The 24,123-nt window shown below is 69.5% G+C and overlaps 1 protein-coding gene across 2 annotated transcripts in view; it reads right to left on the bottom strand.

The window, feature by feature from the left end:
• The window catches only part of PIEZO1 (piezo type mechanosensitive ion channel component 1 (Er blood group)), a 46,558-nt gene that overhangs the window by 7,309 nt on the left and 15,126 nt on the right, over positions 1 to 24,123 (bottom strand). For both annotated transcript variants that reach the window (XM_062177266.1, XM_062177265.1), the window contains exons 2-25: positions 18,912 to 19,007; positions 11,649 to 11,771; positions 11,116 to 11,158; positions 10,895 to 11,033; positions 7,970 to 8,138; positions 7,670 to 7,883; positions 7,410 to 7,581; positions 7,150 to 7,242; positions 6,991 to 7,084; positions 6,386 to 6,486; positions 6,040 to 6,300; positions 5,365 to 5,476; positions 5,105 to 5,283; positions 4,886 to 5,034; positions 4,622 to 4,804; positions 4,324 to 4,433; positions 4,081 to 4,241; positions 3,829 to 4,005; positions 3,501 to 3,626; positions 3,202 to 3,402; positions 1,704 to 1,908; positions 805 to 909; positions 413 to 566; positions 93 to 336 (exon numbers count right to left, since the gene is read on the bottom strand). In XM_062177266.1, coding sequence (XP_062033250.1) covers positions 93 to 336; positions 413 to 566; positions 805 to 909; positions 1,704 to 1,908; positions 3,202 to 3,402; positions 3,501 to 3,626; positions 3,829 to 4,005; positions 4,081 to 4,241; positions 4,324 to 4,433; positions 4,622 to 4,804; positions 4,886 to 5,034; positions 5,105 to 5,283; positions 5,365 to 5,476; positions 6,040 to 6,300; positions 6,386 to 6,486; positions 6,991 to 7,084; positions 7,150 to 7,242; positions 7,410 to 7,581; positions 7,670 to 7,883; positions 7,970 to 8,138; positions 10,895 to 11,033; positions 11,116 to 11,158; positions 11,649 to 11,771; positions 18,912 to 19,007 — 3,611 coding nt within the window. The remainder of the gene's footprint in view (positions 1 to 92; positions 337 to 412; positions 567 to 804; positions 910 to 1,703; positions 1,909 to 3,201; positions 3,403 to 3,500; positions 3,627 to 3,828; positions 4,006 to 4,080; positions 4,242 to 4,323; positions 4,434 to 4,621; positions 4,805 to 4,885; positions 5,035 to 5,104; positions 5,284 to 5,364; positions 5,477 to 6,039; positions 6,301 to 6,385; positions 6,487 to 6,990; positions 7,085 to 7,149; positions 7,243 to 7,409; positions 7,582 to 7,669; positions 7,884 to 7,969; positions 8,139 to 10,894; positions 11,034 to 11,115; positions 11,159 to 11,648; positions 11,772 to 18,911; positions 19,008 to 24,123) is intronic.

The following is a 24,123-nucleotide window of genomic DNA, read 5'->3' on the forward strand; positions in this document are numbered from 1 at the left end:
GTGGGCGCGGGTCAGCCGGGTCGGGGCCGGGGGGGCGGGGCTGGGGGAGCCGGGGCGGGGCCGGGGGAGCCGGGGCGGGGCCGGGGGCCCACCGAGAGCAGGTTCTTGGAGATGATGACGGTGACGTTGTAGAGGATGAGGCAGTCCCAGATGAGCAGGCGCGCCCGGCTGGCCTTCCGCAGCAGGGCCGTGCCGAACAGCAGCAGGTAGAAGCAGGCCAGCAGGTAGCCCAGGCCGAAGACGCTGATGCGCGTGGCCCCCGCCGCGAACACCACCACCAGCACCAGCCAGAACAGGTAGCGGAAGACGGCCACCTTCAGCATGTCCAGGTAGGACCTGCGGGGCAGGGAGCGCACCGTGGGTGTCCGGGGCCCCCAGGGAGGCCCCTCAGCGCGGGCGGCCTGGGACGCACCTGCAGTGGATGAAGTTGGGCACGGGGTTGGGCTCGCCCCGCAGTGGCTCCAGACGGTCGGTGTTGACGCCGGCCACGCGCTGCCACTCCTCAGTGCGCTCGGCCGAGAACACCTGCCACTGCTGTGAGGCGCAGAGCAGCAGGAGGAAGTCGCCTGTGGCACGGGGACAGGGCCGGCTGCACGCGGGCGGGGGCAGAGTGCACGGGGGCCGGGGCTGGAGTGCATGTGTGCGGGGGGCCGGGCTGCACGGGGTGGGGGCGGTGGAGCCGGCAGCACACACGGCTGGTGTCGGGTTGCAGTGGGCGTGGGGACATGCCTGTGGGGCCGGACCCCCTCCTGCTCTGCGTACGGGTGCCCCCCCCCCCCCCCGGCCCGGGTGGGCGGCACTCACTGATCAGATTGGTGGAGTTGGGGGCCCTGAAGAAGTCGGGCAGGTATAGCCACTTGATGAGCGCCGAGTTCATGGGGATAGCCCGGCTCCAGCGCCACGGGTAGTCTGCGGTGGGGGGCGGGGCGGGGGTACGTCAGCCCCACCAGAATCCCACACTCGACTCCACACGTTACGATACGACGATACAGGTTCAAGTGTAAACCATGAGCGAGGGGCTTCTGGGGGCTGGGGTGGGCGGGGCAGGCGGTGCCTGTGTGCCGCAGGTCTCGGAGGGCCCAGCCCGACAGGCGTGGCGTGGCCTCCACAGAGCTGACGGGAACAGCAGAGGCTGAGGGGCCCAGGAGGGAGCACGGACTGGACTGCGGCTGGACAGTGCCTCGGGGAGAGACGGCAGCCAGGGCTTCCTCAGACCCGAGGGGCGGGACAGGGCCGCCGTGACGCTGGGGGGCCCGTCCACAGCAGAGGCAGAGGTGGGGGAATTAGAGGAGAAACGGGGGGAAGACGGACTCCCCCCACCCCCACACAGCTGCGGGAGTTACGGAGGGGCCGCTGTAACCCTGCCAGAGACCGGCGGGAGGGGCGGGCAAAGGCCCAGCCCGAGTGCAGGAGTCCCTGGACCCGCCGCTCACAGCAGACGCGGGAGACGAGGCGAGGCCCCTACAGGCCAGCGCTCGCGGGCAGACACGGACCTCCTGCGTGGACAGGGCTGGCGTGGGGGAGGCCCCGGGGCGGTCCCCACGCTGCCATGGTCCCCACTGCTCTCAGGAAGTGCCCAGACCGCCCGAGGGCCCGAGCTGAATGTCTGGACATGTTCAAACAGGATGCTGGGCAGACCGGGCACGGTGCAGCCGGCGAGGGCCTGTGAGGTCTCCGGCTGTGGGGAGGGGGGAGGCACTCACCGATGCACAGGGCTGGGGGGATGCCCAGGCACAGCAGGTACTGGTACAGCAGGAAGAGCGTGAGGAAGAGGCAGTAGTTGGGCCACAGGCGGGCGATGGCGCTGCGGCGCCGGCGGGTGAGGATGGCCACGAGCCAGCAGCCGTGCAGGACGACCATGAAGTTCATGCGCTGCCCGATGACGTTCACCGCCATCAGGAAGCAGATCTGTGGGGAGGGGCGGGGCTAAGGGCGGGACCTCCCCGTGGAGATCCCCAAGGTCAAACTCCCTGGAATCCGGAAGATCACATTAACGATGTTAAAACCCCAGATGTCAGGGCCGGCGCTCTGGCGTAGCGGGTAAAGCTGCCGCCTGCAGTGCCGACATCCCATGTGGACGCCAGTTTGAGACCCAGCTGCTCCACTTCCAGCTCTCTGCTGTGGCCTGGGAAAGCAGCAGAGGATGGCCCAAGTCCTTGGGCCCCTGCACCCACATGGGAGACCCAGAAGCTCCTGGCTCCTGGCTTGAGATCTGCGCAGCTCCAGCCGTTGCAGCCAATTGGGGAGTGAACCAGTGGATGAAAGACCTCTCTCTCTCTCTGCCTCTCCTTCTCTCTCTGTGTAACTCTGACATTCAAATAAACAAACAAATCTTTAAAAAAAAAAAAAAAAAAAGACCCAGATGTCAAAATCCTGAAAACCACGGTTTCCCCCTGGAAACCAAAAGCCAAGAGGGGGCAGAGGCCGGGGCCCTGTGAGGGGCAGGACGGCAGCCAGGGGTCCAGGCAGGCCGAGGGGCAGACCCCGTGCTCCGGGCCAGAGCGGCGTCAGAACTGCAGGCTGACGGGGCGGGGGGAGCGCTTATCCACCGTCCTGGAGACAGCCCATCTGCTGCTGGCTGCCGTGCGCCCGTCCTGTGACCTGGGGGCGCTGCTAGGCCCACAGCCTCTCTCGGCCTGAGATGCGGCCATGGAGGGTGCCCATGCTCCTTTGAGAACGGTAGACACCGGAGCAGGCACTTGGCCTAGGGGTCGGGGACCACATCGCACACCAGCATGTCTGGATTCGGTCCCCCCCCGGGAGGCAGTGCTGATGGCTCGGGACCCACTCCCTGCCACACCCTGGGAGAGCTGGGCTGTTTCCACAGCTCCTGGCTCTCGCTAGCTTCGCTCTGGTCGCTGTGGGCATCTGGGGGATGCCCCCTGGATGGGAGCCTTCTCTGCCTCTCCGGAGTTACGTGCTCTGGAATGTCTCTGACATTTTAGACCATGAGGTCTTGGATCTTTCAGGATGATCGCCCAAAGCCCCTGGCCTGCCCGTGGTGAGGGTGGGGGTGGGGGCTGCAGCCCGGCGCCCTCCTGGGAGGGCCACACAGCATGGGGACGCTGAGGCTCGGGGAGATGGCCCCACAGGGAATCTCCCCGCTGCCTCCCTGGGCACCAGCGCAGCGCCAGGCACGGCGGCAGCCACCCTGGTCCCTGGAGACTTCCTGTTCAGTGCCCCGCGGAGCCCCGGCCTCACCTCGAGCCCGAACTTGTAGAAGAAGAAGTTGACGAAGTACTTGAGGCAGCTGAGCAGGTCCTGGTCGAGGCTGTGCCGGGTGCCGGCGGCGCACACGGCCTGGGCGGGCAGCGGGGCCAGCTGGTGCTGCCGGCGGTAGTGCTCTTGGCGCCGGTACACCACGGCCTCGAACACCAGCAGCAGCAGGATCTGCAGGTGGTTCTGGGGGGCGGAGGGGGGAGGCGTCGAGCTGCCTGCCCCGCAGGCTGCAGCCAGCCCCACCCATCTGCCCGCTGCTCGCCACCCGGCCCCTCACCCACCTGGATGTAGCCCAGGTTGGGGAAACCCTTCCGCACGCCAAACCAGTTGGCAGGGTCGACGGGGCCCCGGTACAGAAGGGACTGGTTGACCTCAGCCGCCTGCAGGTTGGTGCTGTTGGGGAAGGGCTGGGGGAGGGAGTGGGCTCAGCACCGGCGCCCGGGCAGGAGAGACGCTGGTCCTGCCCCGGGTCCTGTCTCAGGGTGTCCGGGGAACAGGGAGGCCACAGCTGGGGGCTGGGGATGTGGGAGTGAAAAAGCCCCCGGGCCCAAGGACACCCCCGCCAGGAAGTCCATGGCTCCCTCGGGGGACAGGCCGCTGCGGCCGTACCTGGGTGCAGTTGCTGGAGTACTCGTGGGGGGTGACGGCCTTCAGCTGGTACAGCATCTTGCACACGATCACGGTGCAGGTCCACACGGTGGACAGGCTCGAGGCCATGGGCCGGAAGCGGGCGTAGGGCAGGGCGAAGGCCCAGAGCACCACCAGCAGCAGGTTCATCACCGACACCTGTGGGCACGGGCGTGGGGCGTGACCCGCTGCGGGCGAGGCGGGGGCTGGGAGGGGGCCGCCCGGCACACGCACCTCCTTCAGGGCCACCCAGACGGTGTACAGCGCCACCAGCTTGCCGACGTGCAGCTCCAGCAGGCGGCGCACGAGCACCTGCACGGAGGTGAGCGCCTCCGAGAAGCCGGCCGCCAGGTCCAGCAGCCGCTCGGCCACCAGGCCCCACTTGCTGGCCGCGCCTGCGGGGCAGGGGGCGGTGAGGGGGGCTGGGGGCACCCGGCGCTCAGCACCTGCTTGCCTCCAGGGGCCCCGCCCGCCTACCTTCAGGGACCTGCGTGGCCTGGAAGGGGTCAGCCGTGCCCAGCGCCTGGTCCCCGGGGGCCTCCTCCTCCCGCTGCTGCAGTAGGGGCGCCTCGCTCGCCGTGTCCTGCCTGGGAGGCCCAGAGGGTCACTTCCTGCCCAGCTCGGCTAAGCTCCGCCCCTGCCCTGCCCCAGAGCTGCAGGCCCCCCCACCCACGTGGCTGGGTGGCAGCGCCCTGGCCCCCACCGCCCCAGCCCGTGGCCCGGGGAAGGGGCTGAGCTGTGGCCGCGCTGCGGCGCCCTCCCGTGGCTGCGGGACCTGTGCGGCGGGCGCGGGCGGCGGGCCCCGGGCGGGGGCACGTGCTCCAGGTCGGTGAGCTGCATGAAGGGCCGGTGGAAGTAGTGCAGCTGCAGGATGCAGGCCAGCAGGAAGAAGCCAGGGATGAGGATGCTGGAGAAGAGCTCGGACACGCTGAACTGCTCCAGGCCCAGGTCGCCCAGCCTGGCGGCGGGAGGCGCGCTCAGCAGGGCCGGCGCCGGCACGCCGCGGCCCCCGCCCCGCCCGGGGCCGCCCGCGACTCACTGCTCGTCCGTGAAGCCCGTGAGGTTGCGCCAGTAGGCGGGGAAGTCCTGGAACTGGAAGGTGTAGACGGCGATGAGCACCAGCATGGTGTAGGCCACCACCAGCCACCAGAACACCTTGAGCAGCTTCCGCCACAGGCTGTAGTAGACCTGGGGGGCGCGGGGGGTCAGCGCGGCCCCCGGCACGCAGCCCCGGCGCCCCGCCCGGCCCTCCCGGCACCTGGAAGAGGGTGAGGCAGAGCAGGAAGAGGAACATGTAGACGATCTTGTAGACGACCAGGCGGCCGGCGAAGCTGACCACGATGAACATGCCGGCGCACACGTAGATCCAGTACTTGGCGTACAGGCCGGTAACCTGCTCCCCCAGGCTCCGCAGCAGCGTCTGCGTCCGGGGGGGCTCTGCGGGCAGGCGCGGCGGTGGGCCGGCTGGCCGGGCGCTCCCCCCGCCGGCCCCTGCGCCCCGCCTCTGCCCGCACCCACCTGCGTCCGCCACAGTGACTTCCGTCAGCGCAGCTGGGGCCCGCGTCCGCTTCAGCAGCTTCTCCCGCACGAACTGGCGCAGCAGCAGCCAGAAGGTGAGCGTGTAGAGCAGCTGTGGGGAGCGGGGGCTGACGGCTGGGGCCAGCGCGGGGGCGGGGGCGCCCAGGGCCGGGGTCAGCAAGAGGGGCGGGGGCGCCCAGGGCCGGGGCCAGCGCGGGGGCGGGGGCGCCCAGGGCCGGGGTCAGCAAGAGGGGCGGGGGCGCCCAGGGCCGGGGCCAGCAAGAGGGGCGGGGGCGCCCAGGGCCGGGGTCAGCAAGAGGGGCGGGGGCGCCCAGGGCCGGGGCCAGCGCGGGGGGGGGGGTGCCCAGGGCCGGGGCCAGCACGGGGGCGGGGGTGCCCAGGGCTGGGGCCAGCACGGGGGCGGGGGCGCCCAGGGCCAGGCCCAACTCACACACACCCAGGACCACACGTGTGCACAGTACACGGGGGTCATGTCTTCACACAGGCACACACACGTGCATCGCATACTCACAGCCCCACACCCCAACACACACATCTCAGAGATGGGCCTCGGGCAGCGTCAGGGACACGGAGTCCCAGGGACCGCGCCGCGGCAGCACGAGGCCCTCGCTCGGGGCCACGGGAACCCTCCCGGCAGCGTCAGGCGGCACTCACCATGGCGCCGAGGTCCAGGCAGGGGTAGCGGGTGTGCTCCAGCCCCAGCTGGCGCAGACTCACGGGGCCCAGCGTGGTGGGCAGCTCGGGGCGCAGGTCCATGGCCCACACGTAGCGCAGGCAGCACAGCGCCAGCCCGTAGAGCAGCACGCAGGGCGCACAGAGCATGGCCAGCTGGTGGCGGCTGCGCACCGTCCAGACGAGGCAGGCCCACAGCAGCAGCACGAAGGTCAGCCAGCTGTGGTAGGTGATGCTCCAGACCTGCGGGGCCGGGTCGGTGGGCGGGGCTGGACGCCCGGCTCAGCACGGCGCCCGCTCCCAGCACCCCGCCCGCCCCCATCCTCACCATCGCCGCCACCAGGGCGCACACGTAGCTCTGGTCCAGGATGAGGTGGCCCAGGCCGTGCAGTGGGGACCTCTCTCTCGCCTCGGCCCGTCTGAGGTACACTGGGGGCGGGGGCAGAGGTCGGCTCCCACGTGGGGACCCCAGGGTCCCTCCCTCTGCCCTCAGCAAGCAGCATCAGGCTAGGAGGGGCAGGCCCAGCTTCAGCCACAGTGGGCGCAGGGTCTGACCCTGGACGGCCCTGACCCTCCCTCTGCCTCAGTTTCCAAGAAAGGACAGTGTGGGAAAGATGACCCCGACCCCCTCCCAGCTCTGTGCACCTGCTCCCTGGGCCGGCGACCCCTCCTGCTCCGTCCAGGGACACACAGAAGAACAGAGACCAAGGTTCAGGGAGAGGCAGCTGCAGAGCCCCGGGCCAGCTGTGACTGCTCCCCGGTGGTCAGCCCAGGGCAGCGGGGGAGGACCCAGAGGGCCACAGCTTGACCCTGGCCAGCCCCAGCGCTGGATGGGAGGAAACCACGTCCTGGCCACCAGGGGGCAGCCTTAGCCGTGGCTCGCAGGCAAGCAGGACAGGAGCCCCGGAGGCAGGCAGAGCGCCTGGTACTCACCCGGGCGCTGCCGGACGGGGCTCTGTCCGGTCAGGTCATGCATGATACAACTGTCACCTTCAGCGTCCAGCCCAGTGGGTGTGGGCACCACGCACTGCGGGAGAGCTGCGGTGAGCCAGCGCCGCAGACGGCTCCCCCACCCGCCGGGCAGCTGCTCACCTGGGTGGCATCCCTAGGCTGGCCCTGCGGCCCATGGTCCAGCTGGTCCAGCTCCAGCTCGCGGTCCTCCCCATCCTGGGCCCCCTCCTTCTTCTGTGGAGGCCACAGTCAGGCACTCGGCCCACACCCACCTGGGAAAAACCCCGCACCCCACCTGGGACAGCCGGGACAGCTGCCAGGCTCAGCCCAGGCTCAGCCCACACCCCCCTAGGGCCCTGCCCAGGCTCGGCCCACACCCCCCGGGACCCCGCCGGGCTCACCTGGCCTGGGGGGTGGAGGGTGCGCAGCTTCAGGAGCGAGGTGGCCGTGTAGTAGAGCAGCAGCAGGATGCCCGGGCTCACGTACACCGGCCAGTCGTGGCTGGTGTCAAGGACGAACGCGTTGGGGCTGGAGCAGTTGGCGGGCACCACAAAGGCCTTGAGGCCAAACACCCTGTCCAGAGAAAGCGGCTGCTGACCTCTGTCCTGGAGGCCCAGCGAGAGGCAGCCAGGCGGGGGGAGAGGGAGGGCCGGGCCCTCACCTGGCCCAGATGCTGGCTGGCGGGACCATGCCCTGCACAAACGGTGTCTGGTAGCAGTAGAGGCAGATGAGGTGGCCGGCGCCGAAGCAGCCCACCATGACGCAGAGCGTGCTGAAGCCCAGGGGGCTGATGGGAAGGTGGCAAGCCCACCAGGTGCAGACGGACAGGAAGAGCAGCAGGTAGACACTGGAGAAGGCTGACGGGTGGGCGATGCCTGAGGACAGGGTGTGCGGGGTGAGGCCCGGCCGCCCGCCAGGGTGACGCTCGGGGTGCGGCTCCTGCCCCCAGCCCAGCGGATACCTGCCAGCGCCAGCAGCACTATGGCCAGAGTCCGTGCGGCAGCCACCAGCAGCCAGTGGGCTGTGACCCGGAACCGGGCAGCCAGCCGTGACCGGTGCTTGGGGGTCAGCACGGGGGCCCCCTGCGGCCCTGCCAGAGGCCCGGCATCGTCATCCGCCTCATTCTCGTGCTGCCAAGGACATGGGGAGCAGGCTCAGGCACACGGCACCGCAGCCATGGGTCCCCACCGTCCCCACGGCACCCCACCGTCCCCACGGTGCCCCACCGTCCCCACGGCGCCCCCATCGTCCTCACTGTCCCCACGGCGCCCCACCGTCCCCACGGCGCCCCCATCGTCCTCACCGTCCCCACAGCATCCCACCGTCCCCACGGCGCCCCACTGTCCCCACGGCGCCCCCATCGTCCTCACTGTCCCCACAGTGCCCCACTGTCCCCACAGCGCCCCACCGTCCTCACTGTCCCCACAGTGCCCCACTGTCCCCACGGCGCCCCACCGTCCCCACGGTGCCCCACTGTCCCCACGGCGCCCCACTGTCCCCACGGCGCCCCCATCGTCCTCACTGTCCCCACGGTGCCCCACCGTCCTCACTGTCCCCACAGTGCCCCACTGTCCCCACGGCGCCCCACTGTCCCCACGGTGCCCCACCGTCCCCACGGCGCCCCCATCGTCCTCACTGTCCCCACGGTGCCCCACCGTCCTCACTGTCCCCACAGTGCCCCACTGTCCCCACAGTGCCCCACTGTCCCCACGGCGCCCCCATCGTCCTCACTGTCCCCACGGTGCCCCACCGTCCTCACTGTCCCCACAGTGCCCCACTGTCCCCACGGCGCCCCACCGTCCCCACGGTGCCCCACTGTCCCCACAGCGCCCCCATCGTCCTCACTGTCCCCACGGTGCCCCACCGTCCTCACTGTCCCCACAGTGCCCCACTGTCCCCACGGCGCCCCACCATCCCCACAGTGCCCCACTGTCCCCACAGCACCCCCATAGTCCTCACTGTCCCCTCGGCGCCACACCGTCCCGCGGCCACCGCCGCCTGCCTCCCTCCCCAGTCCTGCCGCGCTGCCCACAGCGGGTTCCAAACACCCCAAGTCTCCTCTACCTCCCCACCTGCACCGTGAGGACCAGAGGCCGGCGCAGGCCCCAGGGAGTCTGAAGCCACTGCGCGGTGCAGCCTGGCTCCAGGAGGGATTTTGGGAAGGAAGAAGGAAGACAGCACGGGCATAGGCGTGTGCGCTACAACACACGCACATAGATGCATGCGTGCACATGCATGGCACCCACACGCAGGCCACACATGGTACACACCCACGCACGCACCTAATGTACAACACACACAGGTGCGTGCACCCACACGGTGCACACACATGACCACGTGTACAACACACACGCGTGCCTCCCGTGCGCACCCACAGCTCCTTCAAACTCACTAACTTGGCCCCTCGGGTTGGCCACGGTCACACGAAGCAAGGCCTCGGGGTCTCCAGCTGCCCTCTGGCCTCCCCAGCCCCCAGGGGGCAGAGACCAACAGCTGGCAGGATGAGGGACAGCCTGTGCTCTTCCAGCTCTGGCCAGCCGGGCCTGTGCCTGTCAGAGGAGCCGCGGTGGCCCCGGTGCCCAGGCTCTGAGCCAGACAAGCTGGTTCCCACAGCCCCCCGAGACGCCGGGTGCGATCCAGCGGGCTGCTCGACCCGAGTCTGCTGCCGAGGAGGCGGGACGAGACCAGGCACCCAGGAGGTGCCTTCCAGCAGCCAGCAGGAGACCAGCGCGGCGTCCCGAGGGCACAGGCATGGCTGGGTGGGAAACGAGGCGCGTCACTCGGGCTCAGGGACCTTCCTAACGCCCAGAATGGCCCTGCTGGCCAGGAGGTGAGAGGCGCCAGCTGGGGCAGAGGGTGGGGATTGGAGGGCAACTGTGACGGCCAGGCCTGAGCTCACCCCGCCCACAGCCTGGCTCCGGCCCTGGGAGACCCTGGGAAATCAGCCGAGATGGCAACAAACAAGCTCTTCTGGGCGTGGGAAGAGCACGGGGCACCCCGAGGCCACCGGAGGCCAGGCCGACCACAGACCCCACCCCACGTCCCTGCGTGACTGGCGTGAGCTGGGACCTGTGCGGACCGGCATCCCACGCACACGCACACCTGCAGCAGCACAGGGGTCCACGCTCCGGCTTTGGAACTGCGTCCTGCCGCTGCCCAGGCGAGCCAAGCGCCCCCTGCCCCTCTGAACCCCTTCCAGACGCTGCCCACTGAGGACCCCGACCAGGGCTCAGTGACACAGGGGGCCTGGCTAGAGTCACCCACAGACCAGGCTCTCGGGGGGTGCAGGGCACCAGGACCAAGTGGGGTTCTGGCAGGGGAGCCACACCAGTAGGCCGTGGCCAACACATCCTCGTGGGGCAGGGGGCCCTCTGAGGACCGGCTACAGGCGACGCCTCTGAGGACAGCAAGCCAGGTCAGCGGCAGCCAAGCTGCAGGGTGGCCTCCGGGAGGCCCAAGCGCCAGGCAAGTGCCAGCTGTTTGACAGAGGGGCAGGGGTGAGGCGGGCGGGGTCACGTCCCTGGCAGGGAGTTCTCACGCCGGCCACCGGGCCATCTGTCCTGGCCGAGGCCAGGCTGGGCTCGTGACCAGGGACCCAGGTCGTGACCTCAGCCCGGGTGCAGGGCTAGGAGGGCCCAGAGCCGCCCAGATGCATCGCGGGGCCTGATGCTCAGGCGCTGTCCGGAAGGGGTGGCCGGTGGCCCACACCCCCAAGGGTCACCCTTCAGACGATGCCTGACAGGCACTACCCACGGAGACCCACCCCCAGCATCCTGGCCCCCGCTGTGCGTGGGTCTGGGGTCCACCATCAGGGCGCCCTGGAGGGAGGGGACTGCGGTCGGATCACGCGGAGGGGAGGGCCTCGCGCCCCCGCCCCGGGCCTCACCGGCTCCCGGCTGCGCTGGCTCTGCCGGGCTTTGCGGGTGAGGCGGCTACAGAGGCCCAGGCACACGGAGGCGACCACCAGGATGCCCAGGTCAGGGGCTACCAGCCGGACGGTGTTCGGGATGTCCTTCAGGTCCAGTCTGAGGGGGCAGGGCCAGGAGAGACGGTGTCAGGCGGGAACGAGCCCCCAGGACCCAGGGGATCCCCACGGGAGGCTCTTACCTCGTGACCCCCACGTGCTGAGACAGGGTCTCCCAGGGGCTGCCTGCAGACAGAGCCCAGGGACCCAGGTCAGGCGGGCACCGAGCGGCCCACCTCACCTGCACCCACAGGGGCGCCGGCCAGCCGTGCAGGGCCAGGGCGGGGCTCTCGGGGCTGCTCCCCGCCTGAGCCGCACAGGACTGGGGCCCTCAGGGGCTCAGTTCCTCAGGACGTAGGGGTGGACACAGGCCCTTGCGCCGGCCAGGAGGGGAGGACAAAGTGGGAGGGGCTGACCGTCCAGGGGCAGAAGGTGGGCAGGGGAGTGGGCAGGGGACGCCCCCAGCCCACAGGCCAAGCACTGGGGCCAAGGCCAGGGTCATCCGGGCCACACACACACTGTGGTCAGCACCCAGAGGGCCCACGTGGGGCGAACGCGGGAGGCAGGAAGCCGGGGGAGACATCCCCGAGGGGACCCGAGGCCCCTGCAGCCCAGGCTCCCCCCACTCCCACTCAGCTCCGGAGCGCTCGGGGAGCCCCCGCCCGCCCCCACTCACAGCCGTGCGGCAGCAGCTCGTCCAGGCCGGGTACGGTGTGCAGGCATATCTGGAGGGCGAGGTGGGCCAGCAGGAACAGCAGGCTGAGGCACAGCAGGGCCCGCAGGAGGCGGCCAGTGTGACCTGTGGGCACACGGGCGGGGGTGAGGCGGGCCGGGCCGACACCCGCCGGCCAGGACACGTCGGTGTGGCCCGAGCCGTGCACTCAGCCAGGACACCGCAGGGCTCCCGTCGGCCAGCCGGCTGGTCCCACAGCCTGGAGCCCCGGCCAGCGTCCACATCCTACAGTGACCAGAACGAGGCAGGTGGACGCCTGCTGTCCCAGGGCTATGCTAACTCCTCCCGCCCCAGCCGGGGGCCACACAGCGGGGGCTGGGCGAGACACCCCCAGGGGAAGGGAGGCAGGGAGGGAACGAGGCCCTAGCCCCGCCCAGCAGGGGGGGGGGGGTGTATGGGCCTAAGTCGCCATGGAAACCAATGGCAGCATCGCAGGAGCCTGCCGCGTGCCCACCGGGCACAGCTCTGCCCATCTCTCAGTGGGGGAGTGGGGATGGAACCAGGGCGCCCCTCTGTGATCAGGGGGGCAGAGCGCACACGTGTCACCGGCACCGAGACCTCGCGGGGCACACGGGCTTCGCACCCGCACGGCAATCCGTGTCCCGCTCGCTCCGAGTGCGTCTGGGTGTCCAGCCGAGGGCTGCCCTTCAGGGCAAGGATCTGGAGACCCGGTCCTCCACGTCACCCGCCCCACCTGGCCGTGGTAGTCCCAGCCCACTCGGCCCAGGGGCTCTGTGGAGGAAGGCAGGCCCCGGCCAGAGACCCCGCGGCAGCCTTGCAAGGTTGCCGCTCCCAGCGATCCGGTCCAGGAGGGGACACATCCTAAGCTCTGCCTGTAGCTCCAGGCAGCAATCTGCCCTACACACCTGCCCCAGGCATCGCTTACACACCGGCCCCACCGACCAGTGGCAGTGTGGCTCTGAGTCACGCGGGCCGCTGTCTCAGCCCGCCAGTGCCGTAAGGTGAGGGTGTGACGCTGACCGGCCTGTGAACACCGTGAGACCCCGGCTCTGGGTTCGGCTCAGGACACCATCCCCCAAGCCCGCTGGCGTTACGCAAACCACTTTCCCCCTCGCCCGCTCTGGGGCCTGTTGGAACCAAGGAGTTTGCCCAGCCCAGGGTTCTGCGACAGGTGAGGGGCCCCAGGGTCGGACCCAGAACAGCTTCTCTGGCTCACTCCCTTGGGGGAGGGGGGCCTCCAGGCGCTAACCTCTGACCTCTTGGGGCATCAGGGACAGTGAGGCAGGGCTGGTCGCCCGGGGTCCCCGCCCCTCTGCTGGGCCACAGGCGCTGGCCGTCTGTCCCGCAGTCCAGAAGTCCAGGGGCCAAGGCAGCAGGAGGGCGACCCGCTGGCTGTGAGCGCCGTGCACAGCGCGCATCCCGCAGCCTCTGACCGCACAGCCACAGCCAAGCCGGCGGCCGCCACCTGCAGCACTGCACACCCACGGGCCCACGGCGGCAGGAGGCACCCGGGCTCTGGCTGGGACGACCCAGGCGCTCCTCCCTGCACACGCTCACCACGCTCACCCATGTCAGACTCCCTGGGCTCCAGGCCCAGCCCTGCTCCTGCTGGTGTGCACCTGGGAGGCAGCAGCCATGGCTCCAAGGCTCGGCCCGGCCAGAGACCCACGGTGCATTCCCGCTCCCAGCTCTGGCCTGGCCCAGCCCGGGCTGCCGTGAGCGTCTGGGGAGTGAACTGCTGACGGAGCGCGTTTATTTATTTATTTTTGACAGGCAGAGTTAGACAGTGAGAGAGAGAGACAGGGAGAAAGGTCTTCCTTCTGTTGGTTCACCCCCCAAATGGCCACTACGGCCAGCGTTGTGCGATTCCAAAGCCAGGAGCCAGGTCCTTCATCCTGGTCTCCCATGGGGTGCAGGGCCCAAGCACTTGGGCCATCCTCCACTGCCTTCCCGGGCCATAGCAGAGAGCTAGACTGGAAGAGGGGCAACAGGGACAGAATCCAGCGCCCCAACTGGGACTAGAACCCGGGGTGCCAGCACCGCAGGCGGAGGATTAGCCTAGTGAGCCGCAGCGCCAGCCTCTTATTTTTTAAGATTTACTTACTTATTTGAAAAGGGAGAGAGAGGTCTCCCATCCGCTGGTTCACTCCCAAAATGGCCACAATGGCCAGACCTGGGCCGATCCGAGGCCTGGAGCTTCTTCTGGGTCTCCCATGTGGGTGCAGGGCCCAAGGACCTGGGCCATCCTCTAGTGCTATCCCAGGCCACAGCAGGGAGCTGGATAGGAAGAGGAGCAGCCGGGACTAGAACCGGTGCCTGTGTGGGATGCCGGCACTGCAGGTGGAGGCTTAGCCCACTGCGCCACAGCGACTCTGACTCTTCAATTAATAGAAACAACAATTAGAGCCAGAGGCCGGCGCCGCGGCTCACTAGGCTAACCCTCCACCTGCGGCACCGGCACACCGGGTTCTAGTCCCGGTCAGGGCGCCGGATTCTGTCCCAGTTGCCCCTCTTCCAGGCCAGCTCTCTGCTATGGCCCGGGAGGGCAGTGGAGGATGGCCCAAGTGCTTGGGCCCTGCACCCCATGGGAGACCAGGAGAAGCACCTGGCTCCTGGCTTCGGATCAGTGCGGTGCGCCGGCCGCAGCATGCCTACCGCGGTGGCCATTGGAGGGTGAACCAACGGCAAAGGAAGACCTTTGTCTCTCTCTCTCACTGTCCACTCTGCCTGTCAAAAAAAAAAAAAAAAAAAGAATTAGAGCCAGAGGCCTGAGGCCTGCGCACACGACCCCGGCTTGGGAGGCAAGGGACAGACCAGAGGCCTCCAGCCTGGCTGCCACGGCCTGGGGCTGGGCGTCTCCGCGCCACCACGCCCCTGTCTTCCTCCGCCTCGCTCACTCTGGGGTGGACAGCAGCCTGCACCACAGTCCACACAGCCAGAGGGCGGACCAGGCCCGCGGCGTCGGCCTCTGCTCTCCCTGCCCTGCTGGGAAGGCCCCAGGCTGGGAGCCCAGGTGCTCGGTGCTCTGTGCCCGGGAAGAGGCGCGGGCGGCAGAGCGAGGGCTGCGCATGGCGGACGGCAGGTCGGCCGGACCGCAGGGCCAGCTCCGACCCAGGGCTCGCTTCCGCAGTCAGGATCGGGCAGGTGCGGAGCCTGGGGGAGGGGAGGTGGCGCCGAGGCACGGCCTCTGGCACTACCAGATCAGCAGATGGGGTGCCGGACGACCCCGCCTTTCCCCTGGGGGCCTGACCGCCATCACAGGGCCACGAGAGGCTCACGTGGCACAGGGCACCTGCCCTGCCTGTCCATGTGGGAGGCCGCGAGCCCAGGGGAACGGCAGCTGCCCGGCCACCACGTGGATGGGCAGGGAGGGCAAAGTGGGGGAGCTCTGGCTGGGAGCAGGTGCTCTGTGGTGGAGGAGGGCGGTCAGGGGGGATCAGACAGCCGTGCAAAGGCCCTGGGGCAGGAGGGACAGTGGGCTTCCTCCTGGGCCAGACCCTGCAGCTCCTACAGCCGAGGGTGGGGCTGTGTGGCGGAGCGGGGCCCTACCTGGGGATAGGGGAGCGGATGGCACTGGGCGGAGCCTGTGTCTGAGCCAGGGCCCCTCCCAGACGGCCCTGAGGTGGGAGGGTCTGCAAACCCACAGGTGGCCTCACCTTGCTTCCCGCAGACGGGGAAGGTGGGGCTCAGGGGGCGGCTTGCCCACCACAGAGGCGCTTCTGCCGCCCGGAACCCTCCCGGGCTGGCCGCCGGTCACTCCTGTCGGCGTCCGCACTCTTCATACACCGAGCGCCGAAGCCCGGGCACCTGCTTGGAGCCCCACCACAGCCTCTGCTCTAAGCAAGGGGCGTGGGCTCCTGCAGCTGCAGGCAAGTTCCCGGGCCATGGTCTGGGGGGGCCATCTGCTCGCCAGCAGGGGAGTCAGTGGGGACAGGCGGCCCCCACCCCGGCTGCTCATCAAGGTCCTACCCCGCAGTGCAGACCCTCCCACCCAGGGGGCCGTCCGGGAGGGGGCTCCTGGCTCAGACACAGGCTCCGCCCAGTGCCGTCCACTCCACAGTCCCCAAGTAGGGCCCTGCTCTGCCACACAGCCCCACCCTCAGCTGCAGGAGCTGCAGGTCTGACCCGGGGGGAAGCCCACTGCCCCTCCTTCTGCCCCAGGGCCTTTGCACAGCTGTCCCTGGCTAAGGCAGGGACTGCCACAGGAAACAGGAAGTAGTGGGGAAGTGTGGACCCTGCCAGCGGCAGGGAGGGGTCAGTTTACACAGAGGGTCCCTGACCTGGAGCTGGGAGCCCCCACACAGTGGCTGCCCACCAGGCCCCGGGGCTCTGCCCACCCCCTCCCACCTTCCACCTGCTGCCCTGCTGGCCGGGAAGAACCCAGCCCGGAAGGTCACCCTCCCTGCCGGCTTCATTCCCACGACCCTCCCCTTCCTGTTCCCGCCCACCAGGGCCTGGGGCTGAGGAGCTGTCCCTGGGCCCCACCCTGCGGCCCCACCCATGGGGGGAGGGGCTGCCCCAGGTGCGCACCAAGGAAGACCCAGGTGGTGGGGCGGGCAGGGCACAAGCCCAGAGCCTGAGCCGTGGGGAGAGGCTGAGAGGCAGGATCCTCAGCACGACCCTAGACAGACGCGGGGGGCAGGGCAGCCACCCCCTCTTTTGTACCACACCTGTGCCCTGGAGTCACTCACAGGCCCGGACCCCCGACTGCCGGGGCCTCACCCCATCCTCCCCCCAGGCTGCTCACACCAGCACCTGAGCCACTCAGGCACAAACCAGTCCTGGAGGCTTCTGGGGCGCTGCGGAGGCTGGGGTGGGGGCGGGGAAGGGTCTGTCTCCTGGGAGGGGCTTCACGCGTCCTTGACCGACAAGCAGCCTGTCAAGGCTTCGGTGACAGCCTCGCCCTGGCCCCGGGCTGTGCCCAAACCCCAGGCCCCCCTTCCCCCGGGCAGGCTGCCACCCACGCCAGGGGTCAGGCCCGGGCAGTGCCCGTGGGGCCTGGGCGGCGTCAGACCTTCCACGGGGGCCGTGCCAAGGCCGGCAGCAGCCGGGAGCCCACGAGGGCACCGGGCAGCCAGGCGCCATGCTTTTCTCTCCTGCCTGGAAACCAGGCGGCATCCCTGTCCCCAACCAGCCCCGAGGCCACCAGATGGATGGACACACAGACGGAGGGCCGGGCAGGGAAGCCTCCCCGGTGGTCTCGCTGCTGTCCAGCTCTCCCCACCCCACCCCTCCCTGCCTGGCCAGGAGCCTGGGCTCCCCCTGCGTTTCCAATCGCACCCAGGGCGTGAAATGTTTATGGAACAAGCGGCTCTTCCCAGGCCTGGGAACGGACAGCACCAGCTGCAGGGAGACGGCGAGCCGGGAGCACGGGTGGCCTTGCCCAGCGGCCCCTCCCAGGGTGGAGCTGTGTGGGGGAGGGTGCTGGCAGCCCCGCCCCCGCCTTTCCCTGCTCCAAGCACCTGGGCCCTGCAGGCGTGGGGACCCCCAGGGCTAGGGACAGACACTCACGGCCTGGTCTCCGCACACACGGGAGCAGAGGCACGGTGGAATTAGGGCCGCCAACCGCGTCACCTCAGAACACGGAGTGGCCGGCGCCGTGGCGCAGCAGCACCGCCCGTGGCCTCACAGCCGTCTCACATCACCAGTCCCAGCCATTCCCTGCGGCCACACCTGGGGAAGCAGCGCACCATGGCCGAGCGCTCAGGCCCCGTCACCCAAGGGAGAGACCCGGACGGAGCTCGGGGCTCCTGGCTTTGGCCTGGACGAGCCCTGGCCACGCAGCCATTTGGGGAGTGACCCAGCAATGGAAGGCCTCTGTTGCTCCCTACGAAAAGCACGCCTGTAGGGGCCGGAGCTGTGGCACAACAGGCTAAGCTCTGCCTGCAGTGCTGGCATCCCATAGGGGCACCAGTTCAAGTCCCAGCGGCTCCACTTCCAATCTGGCTCCCTGCTAATGTGCCCGGGAAACCAGCGGAAGATGGCCCAAGTGCTTGGGAACCTGCACCGGTGTGGGAGACCAGGAGGAAGCTCCTGGCTCCTGGCTCTGGCCTGGCCCAGCCCTGCTGTTGTGGCCATTTAGGGAGTGAACCAGCAGAGGGGAGACCTCCCTGTCTCTCTGTACACTGCCTTCCAAATAAATGAAATAAATCTTTTTAAAGAAGAGAAACACATCTTTTAAAAACAAAAACAAAACCAGGGAGGGGGGGTACCGCTGTGGCATAGCGGATAAAAACCGCCGCCGGCAGTGCCGGCATCCCCTATGGGCGCCGGTTCGTATCCCAGCTGCTCCACTTCCAATCCAGCTCTCTGCTGTGGCCTGGGAAAGCAGTGGAGGACGGCCCAGGTCCTTGGGCCCCTGCACCCACGTGGGAGACCCGGAGGAAGCCCCTGGCTTTTGGATCAGCGCAGCTCCAGCTGTTGTGGCCATCTGGGGAGTGAACCAACAGATGGAAGACCTCTCTCTCTCTCTCTCTCTCTCTCTCTCTCTCTCTCTCTGCCTTTCAAATATATAAATAGATCTTAAAACAACAACAAGCCGTGAGCCCTCGGCCGCCAGCTGGCGGTGATGTGTGACGGAGGCCAAGGGCCACTCCCCCGTGCCTGATCCCCAGCCCTGCCTCAGGCTGTTTTCCACCCAGGGTCGGGGGGCCTTGCTGCTCTCGCTTCAGCCTCCAGGCCCGCAGGCCTCGCACGTGCCCTGAGAAGGTCGCGGCCCCGCTGCAGGGCCCCTGCCCACCATGTCCTCAGGAGCTCAGGGCGCGGCCTCATCCCCACCGCCACCCTGGAAGGGCCCAGGCTGTGGCCCTCAGGGATGCGGTCCCCTGCGGGACACAGCCAGCCAGTTCTGCCAGGCCCGTTTCTTCGGAGAACGCCGGAACGTCAGACACGGTCCCTGCACAGTACGGACGCTGCCGGAGTCCAGGGTGCTCCGGGGTGACGGAGAGCCGCTGACCGCGAGGGGACACAGCTGGGGCCTGGCTCTGCAGGGGGCAGGCGGGGCAGCTGCAGCCTCCTGGGGCCGCTCTGTGTGGCCAGTCCCAGTGGGCGGAGCTTGGGGACCTGTGCCTCCCGTGGGCAGGGGACACCCCTGGGCTCACGCATGCTCTCTGGCTTCTGTCACCATCAACAGGCCCGGCAACCAGCGACCCAAGACTGCGGGAAAGGGTGACGGCAGGCGCTCACCTCCTGCCCCAGATACACAGCCCCTGCCCTGGGGACGCCCCGCCCGCCCTGCTCCCTTACCTGGGATGCTGTGGCGGGAGGGCCCGGGGAGCCAGGGCAGCAGCAGCAGGAAGAGCAGGTAGACCAGCGAGAGCGCGTTGATGCGGGGCAGGCAGGCTGCAGAGAGACGGGCAGTTAGCAGCAGCCCTCGAAGGCCAGGCCCAGCCCCTGACCACCCAGGCCCCCAGGGCCTCCGAGGCTCGGCCGTCCACATGGCCACAGCCCCAGCCGGCACCAGGAACATCACACACACACACACACACACACACACACACGGCGCGTGGGGGCCCCGCCCCCTGCAGAGGACACTGGGGCTGTGGACCCAACACAGCTGCCACCACCACCGGGGGAGGGGGGACTCGCTCGGCCTCTCCCGGGTCCTGCACACAAGGCTGGCCCAAGCAGGAGCCACCCCAAACGCCCTACCAGGGCCACGGCCCCCGGTCCCCCACGCCGTGCATCGCGGCTGTTGCTGGGAGCTGGCTGGCCAGGACGGGAGGTGCCAAGCCCAGCACCTGGACAGCGGCCTCTCCGGGCAGCCCGCGGGTGGGGCGGGGATACACTCCCAGAATAGACTGCGCCAGGCCACCTCCTCTGCCAACAGCAGGACCAGAGTCTGTGACTGGGCTGTCCCTGGACAGGCAGTGAGACCAAGCCGAGGGCACCTCCTGCACCCGGGCGCAGGGCCTGGCCCTCTGCACCCCTGGCTCCCCAGGGAGCAGCCCTCCCTCCCACCCCGAACCCGAGGGTTTACAATGCTGAAAAAGGCATCAGTCTCCAGTGGGCCCAGCGGCAGGAGACACGTTTATGGCAAAGGCCTCTGGAGCCAGGACGGCACCTGCCAGGCTGCTGGGCCACGCCTCTCTCTGCACCAGCACAGCCCTGGGCCCGCCTGTCCCAGTGACGTCCCCTGAGGACCTGTGCGTCCGTGCTACAGGCCCTGCCCCGAGCACCCCATGCAGAGCAGCACCCAGGGCACCCAGGCAGGGTTTGTGCCGCCTGCAATGCCAGCTTCCAACGCTGGAGGGCGCCTGCCCCTCTGCTTCTGACCCAGCTCCCTGCTAACGCACCAGGGACGCAGCCAGCGACTGTCTGGGCCGGGGCTCCGGCCACCCCCTGGGAGACCAGGATGCAGCTCCTGTTCCTGGCTCCAGCCGGCCCAGGCCAAGCTTCTGTTAGCCTTCGGGGCGTGAGCCAGCAGCCGGGAGAGCGGGAGAGCGCTCTGCCCCTCCCCATCACTCTGTGTTTCAAGCAAATAAACACAATAAAGCTTCCACACACACACAGGCTCCCGGGGCAGAACTTGGGTCCCGAGGGCGGGCACAGGCCTGGGTGCGGGAGGTCCAGCCGCCCCCCAGCGGAGCCCGGGGCTGTGGGGAGGTGAGAAGCTCTAAGGGCCCCGCCCCGCCCGCCACAGGACCAGTGCTCCAGCGTGGCTAAAGTGGCCGCTCTGAGGACGTTCCATCCAGGTCAGCAAACGGTAACCCCGTGAGGGCTCCAGAAACCAGAGCCCAGGGCTGGGGCCTGCGGCCTCCCCGCCGCCCCCAGCCCCCAGCCCCCAAGCAGGGAAAGGAGCTCCGGGGGCTCCCCCTACCCAGAGCAGACGGGAAGGTGGGCAGTGTTCTGAGCCTCCTGGGGCTGCCACGCACCAAACCCCACAAGGCCGACCCTGATCCAAATCCAGGCTCCTCCCAAAGCCCCTAGAGCCTCTGCTGAGAGTCCGTGGGGGCAGGAGGGAGGCTACCAGGGTGGACTGCCCGTAAGAGGCGGCGCTGCTGTCAGAGAAGGCTTCCATGAGGCTCCAGAGGGGGAGGGGCCAGACTTCCCCACCAGGAGCTGGTCACACCAGGCCAGGCCTGACCTCACAGAGACCCACCTTTTCCTGAGCCACTGACAATAGGACTGGGGTGGGGGCAGGAAAGGGCCCCCTGCTTCTGCAGGCAAAGGCTTAACCCTTCACGTGCTCGCCCAGCTGTGCACAGACTGTCGGACACCGAGGTCCAGGCGGGGCTGCTCAGAGTCGCCGATGCCCACACAGCTGGCCGGGGCAGTCCACTCCCACAGGAAGCCGGCGCCCTCTGTGGCCCCACATGGCGAGGCTGGCGGGCTGGAGCTGGGGAGCAGGAGGCCGGGCCTTGCTGCGCACGGGAGAGCAGCAGGCCCACCAGTCAGTCCCTGGCATCCACGCGTGGCGGAGGGGACAGGGCCTGGTGGTGTTGGGAGGACACAGAGAAGGGCAGAAGTCCCCAAGGAGGTGCAGCCTCTACGGCGGGGACAGGGTTCAACAACAGCCCCCACGGGGTGGGAGCAGAGCAGCCGCACGCAGGGAGTGCCCAGGGCCCCTCCCGCCCATGCCCCGGGCTGGGTCCAGTGGTGGTAGGTTCTGCCCCAGGGCACGGCCAGGGAACCTCAGAGCCAGCGACCTCACAGCTCCCGGGGCAGTCTTGCACCCCGACTCCCTGGTCGGGGTTCACGGCCTCCCGCTCAGGCCCTGTGCATCCCTGAGCCTGGGGAGCTCTTGGCGGCTCTCACAAGCCAGGGTCCTTTCTCTGCCCCGGCCCCAGCCTCTCCCCAGCCACGTTCCCTCCTGGGAACCCTCAACTACCCTGGGGCCCCCAAACCCACAGCCCCCAGCACCTTCTCCCCAGCTCTGCTGCTTCTCCACCCATGCCAGGCAGGACCCAGAAACAGCCTGGCGCAGCCAACAAACCCAGGGCACCGGCCACAGGCCCTCTGTGGACGGCCCGGTCCCTCAGCCCCGCTCAGATGGCCACGAGCAAGCCCCCTTCTCCCCACTTCCATTCGCCCAGCTGCAGCCATGGTGGCACCTGACACAGCATGGCCGGGCGAGCGAGCGCCAAGCACTAGGACACTGTACACCTGCTCGAGCCACGGAGACCAGGGGCCGACGTGATCCAAGCGAGACGGCGGGGCCGGCGGCGCGGCACAGCCCCTGCTGTCGTCCCCGCACCCACGTGCGAGACCTGAGGGGCTTCCCGGCTCGGACCTGGCTGCTGCGGCCCTCTGGGCTGTGAGCCAGGGAAGGGTGCTCGTGTGTGTGTCTGCCACGCTCTGCCTTTCAAACAAGTAATCTTTAAAGAGGCCCCCCCGGAGGACCCACACGGTGCTGCCACTGCAGGGGGCCCTCCCCTGTCACCAGGAGGGGCCGGGGACAGTCAGGTCCCCGGCCCAGCAGAAGGCACGAGCCATCCGGGTCCCCGGAGCACACGGCGGCGCGGGCCGGGGACAGCGGAGGGTCGGCGAGGGCAGCTGCCAGCCCCAGGGTCCCGGCGCAGCCGCAGCTGTCCCCCGCCAGCCTGCTCCTCTCCCAAGGAGCACACTCTGCCTTATTTGGCTTGGACAAGGAACCCATAAACACTTCGGAGTGAGCGCTTCTGCCAGCGGGCGGGGCGGGCAGAGGAGAGGAGGAAGAGGAGGGGGAGGACGTGGCACAGGGAGCTCCCGCGGCCACAGGCTCTGCCCCCTCCTCGCTCAGAGCTGACAGGGCCCGGAGGCCACCCCTGCCACGGCCCACCCTCCCCCAGGCCGGGGAGGAGGACGGAGCCCAGGCCTGACCCTGAGGGCCCGGAGGAGGCCACCCCTGCCACGGCCCACCCTCCCCCAGGCCGGGGAGGAGGACGGAGCCCAGGCCTGACCCTGAGGGCCTGGAGGAGGCCACCCCTGCCACGGCCCACCCTCCCCCAGGCCAGGGAGGAGGACGGAGCCCAGGCCTGACCCTGAGGGCCCACCCTCCCCCAGGCCGGGGAGGAGGACGGAGCCCAGGCCTGACCCTGAGGGCCTGGAGGAGGCCACCCCTGCCACGGCCCACCCTCCCCCAGGCCGGGGAGGAGGACGGAGCCCAGGCCTGACCCTGAGGGCCCGGAGGAGGCCACCCCTGCCACGGCCCACCCTCCCCCAGGCCGGGGAGGAGGACGGAGCCCAGGCCTGACCCTGAGGGCCCGGAGGAGGCCACCCCTGCCACGGCCCACCCTCCCCCAGGCCGGGGAGGAGGACGGAGCCCAGGCCTGACCCTGAGGGCCCGGAGGAGGCCACCCCTGCCATGGCCCACCCTCCCCCAGGCCGAGGAGGACGGAGCCCAGGCCTGACCCTGAGGGCCCGGAGGAGGCCACCCCTGCCATGGCCCACCCTCCCCCAGGCCGGGGAGGACGGAGCCCAGGCCTGACCCTGAGGGCCCGGAGGAGGCCACCCCTGCCACGGCCCACCCTCCCCCAGGCCGGGGAGGAGGACGGAGCCCAGGCCTGACCCTGAGGGCCCGGAGGAGGCCACCCCTGCCATGGCCCACCCTCCCCCAGGCCGAGGAGGACGGAGCCCAGGCCTGACCCTGAGGGCCCGGAGGAGGCCACCCCTGCCACGGCCCACCCTCCCCCAGGCCGGGGAGGAGGACGGAGCCCAGGCCTGACCCTGAGGGCCCGGAGGAGGCCACTTGCAGGCAGAGGAAGCCGGGAGGGTCGGCTGAGGGCACCCAGGGAGGCTGGCCAGCCCCAGTGCAGCGCCCCGCCCCCAGCCCCAGCCTCTGCGGACGAAGCCACGGTCAGGTTTAGCACAGGCAGACCATCCTAACCTCAGAGACCCTTGGAGGGCAGCGCCCAGCCTGGGCTCCCCCTGCCCAGGCACAGCCTCACCACCAGCCGGCAGCCGGGCTGGGCTCGCTCAGGACATCCTGTTTGTGGGCGCTGACCCCGGCTGGCGGCCCCGCAGCTGCTGGTCAGGCGTGCAGACCCCATGTCCCCACCCTCCGGGAGCACAGAGCGCAGGCCTCCCCACCCTGCCCAGTCCTGCCTCTGGGAGAAGCCCCTCCCCCAGCCAAGGGGAGCAGAGAGCTCTGGCTCGACACCCGTGGCAGCGTCCGGGGGGAGGCCCAGGCCCCGCAGTGAGGGTGCAGGCGGAACCCAGCGACCATCTCGTTACCTACTTGGAAGCCGGCCACACAGCCCGGGGCTCTGCAGTGCGTTTGGAGCACTTAATTAGCTCCGTGCCCAGGGTTTAATTAGCTCCGTGTCCGGGAACAGTGGTTTTACAGCTCCCCTGACCTGCAAGGGGCGCGGTGCCGGCGGCCCGGATCCCTGCCCACACCACTGGCTCCCTGAGGCTTCAGCCGGCGCCAGGGCTGAGGGTGGCCTGGTGGCCGGGGCGCGGTGGGCACAGAGGGACACCCAACATGTGTGTACACATGGACACACACGCACATACACACACATGCAGGTACATGCCA

This window comes from Lepus europaeus, chromosome 19 (genome assembly GCF_033115175.1).
Source record: "Lepus europaeus isolate LE1 chromosome 19, mLepTim1.pri, whole genome shotgun sequence".
Lineage (NCBI taxonomy): Eukaryota > Metazoa > Chordata > Mammalia > Lagomorpha > Leporidae > Lepus > Lepus europaeus.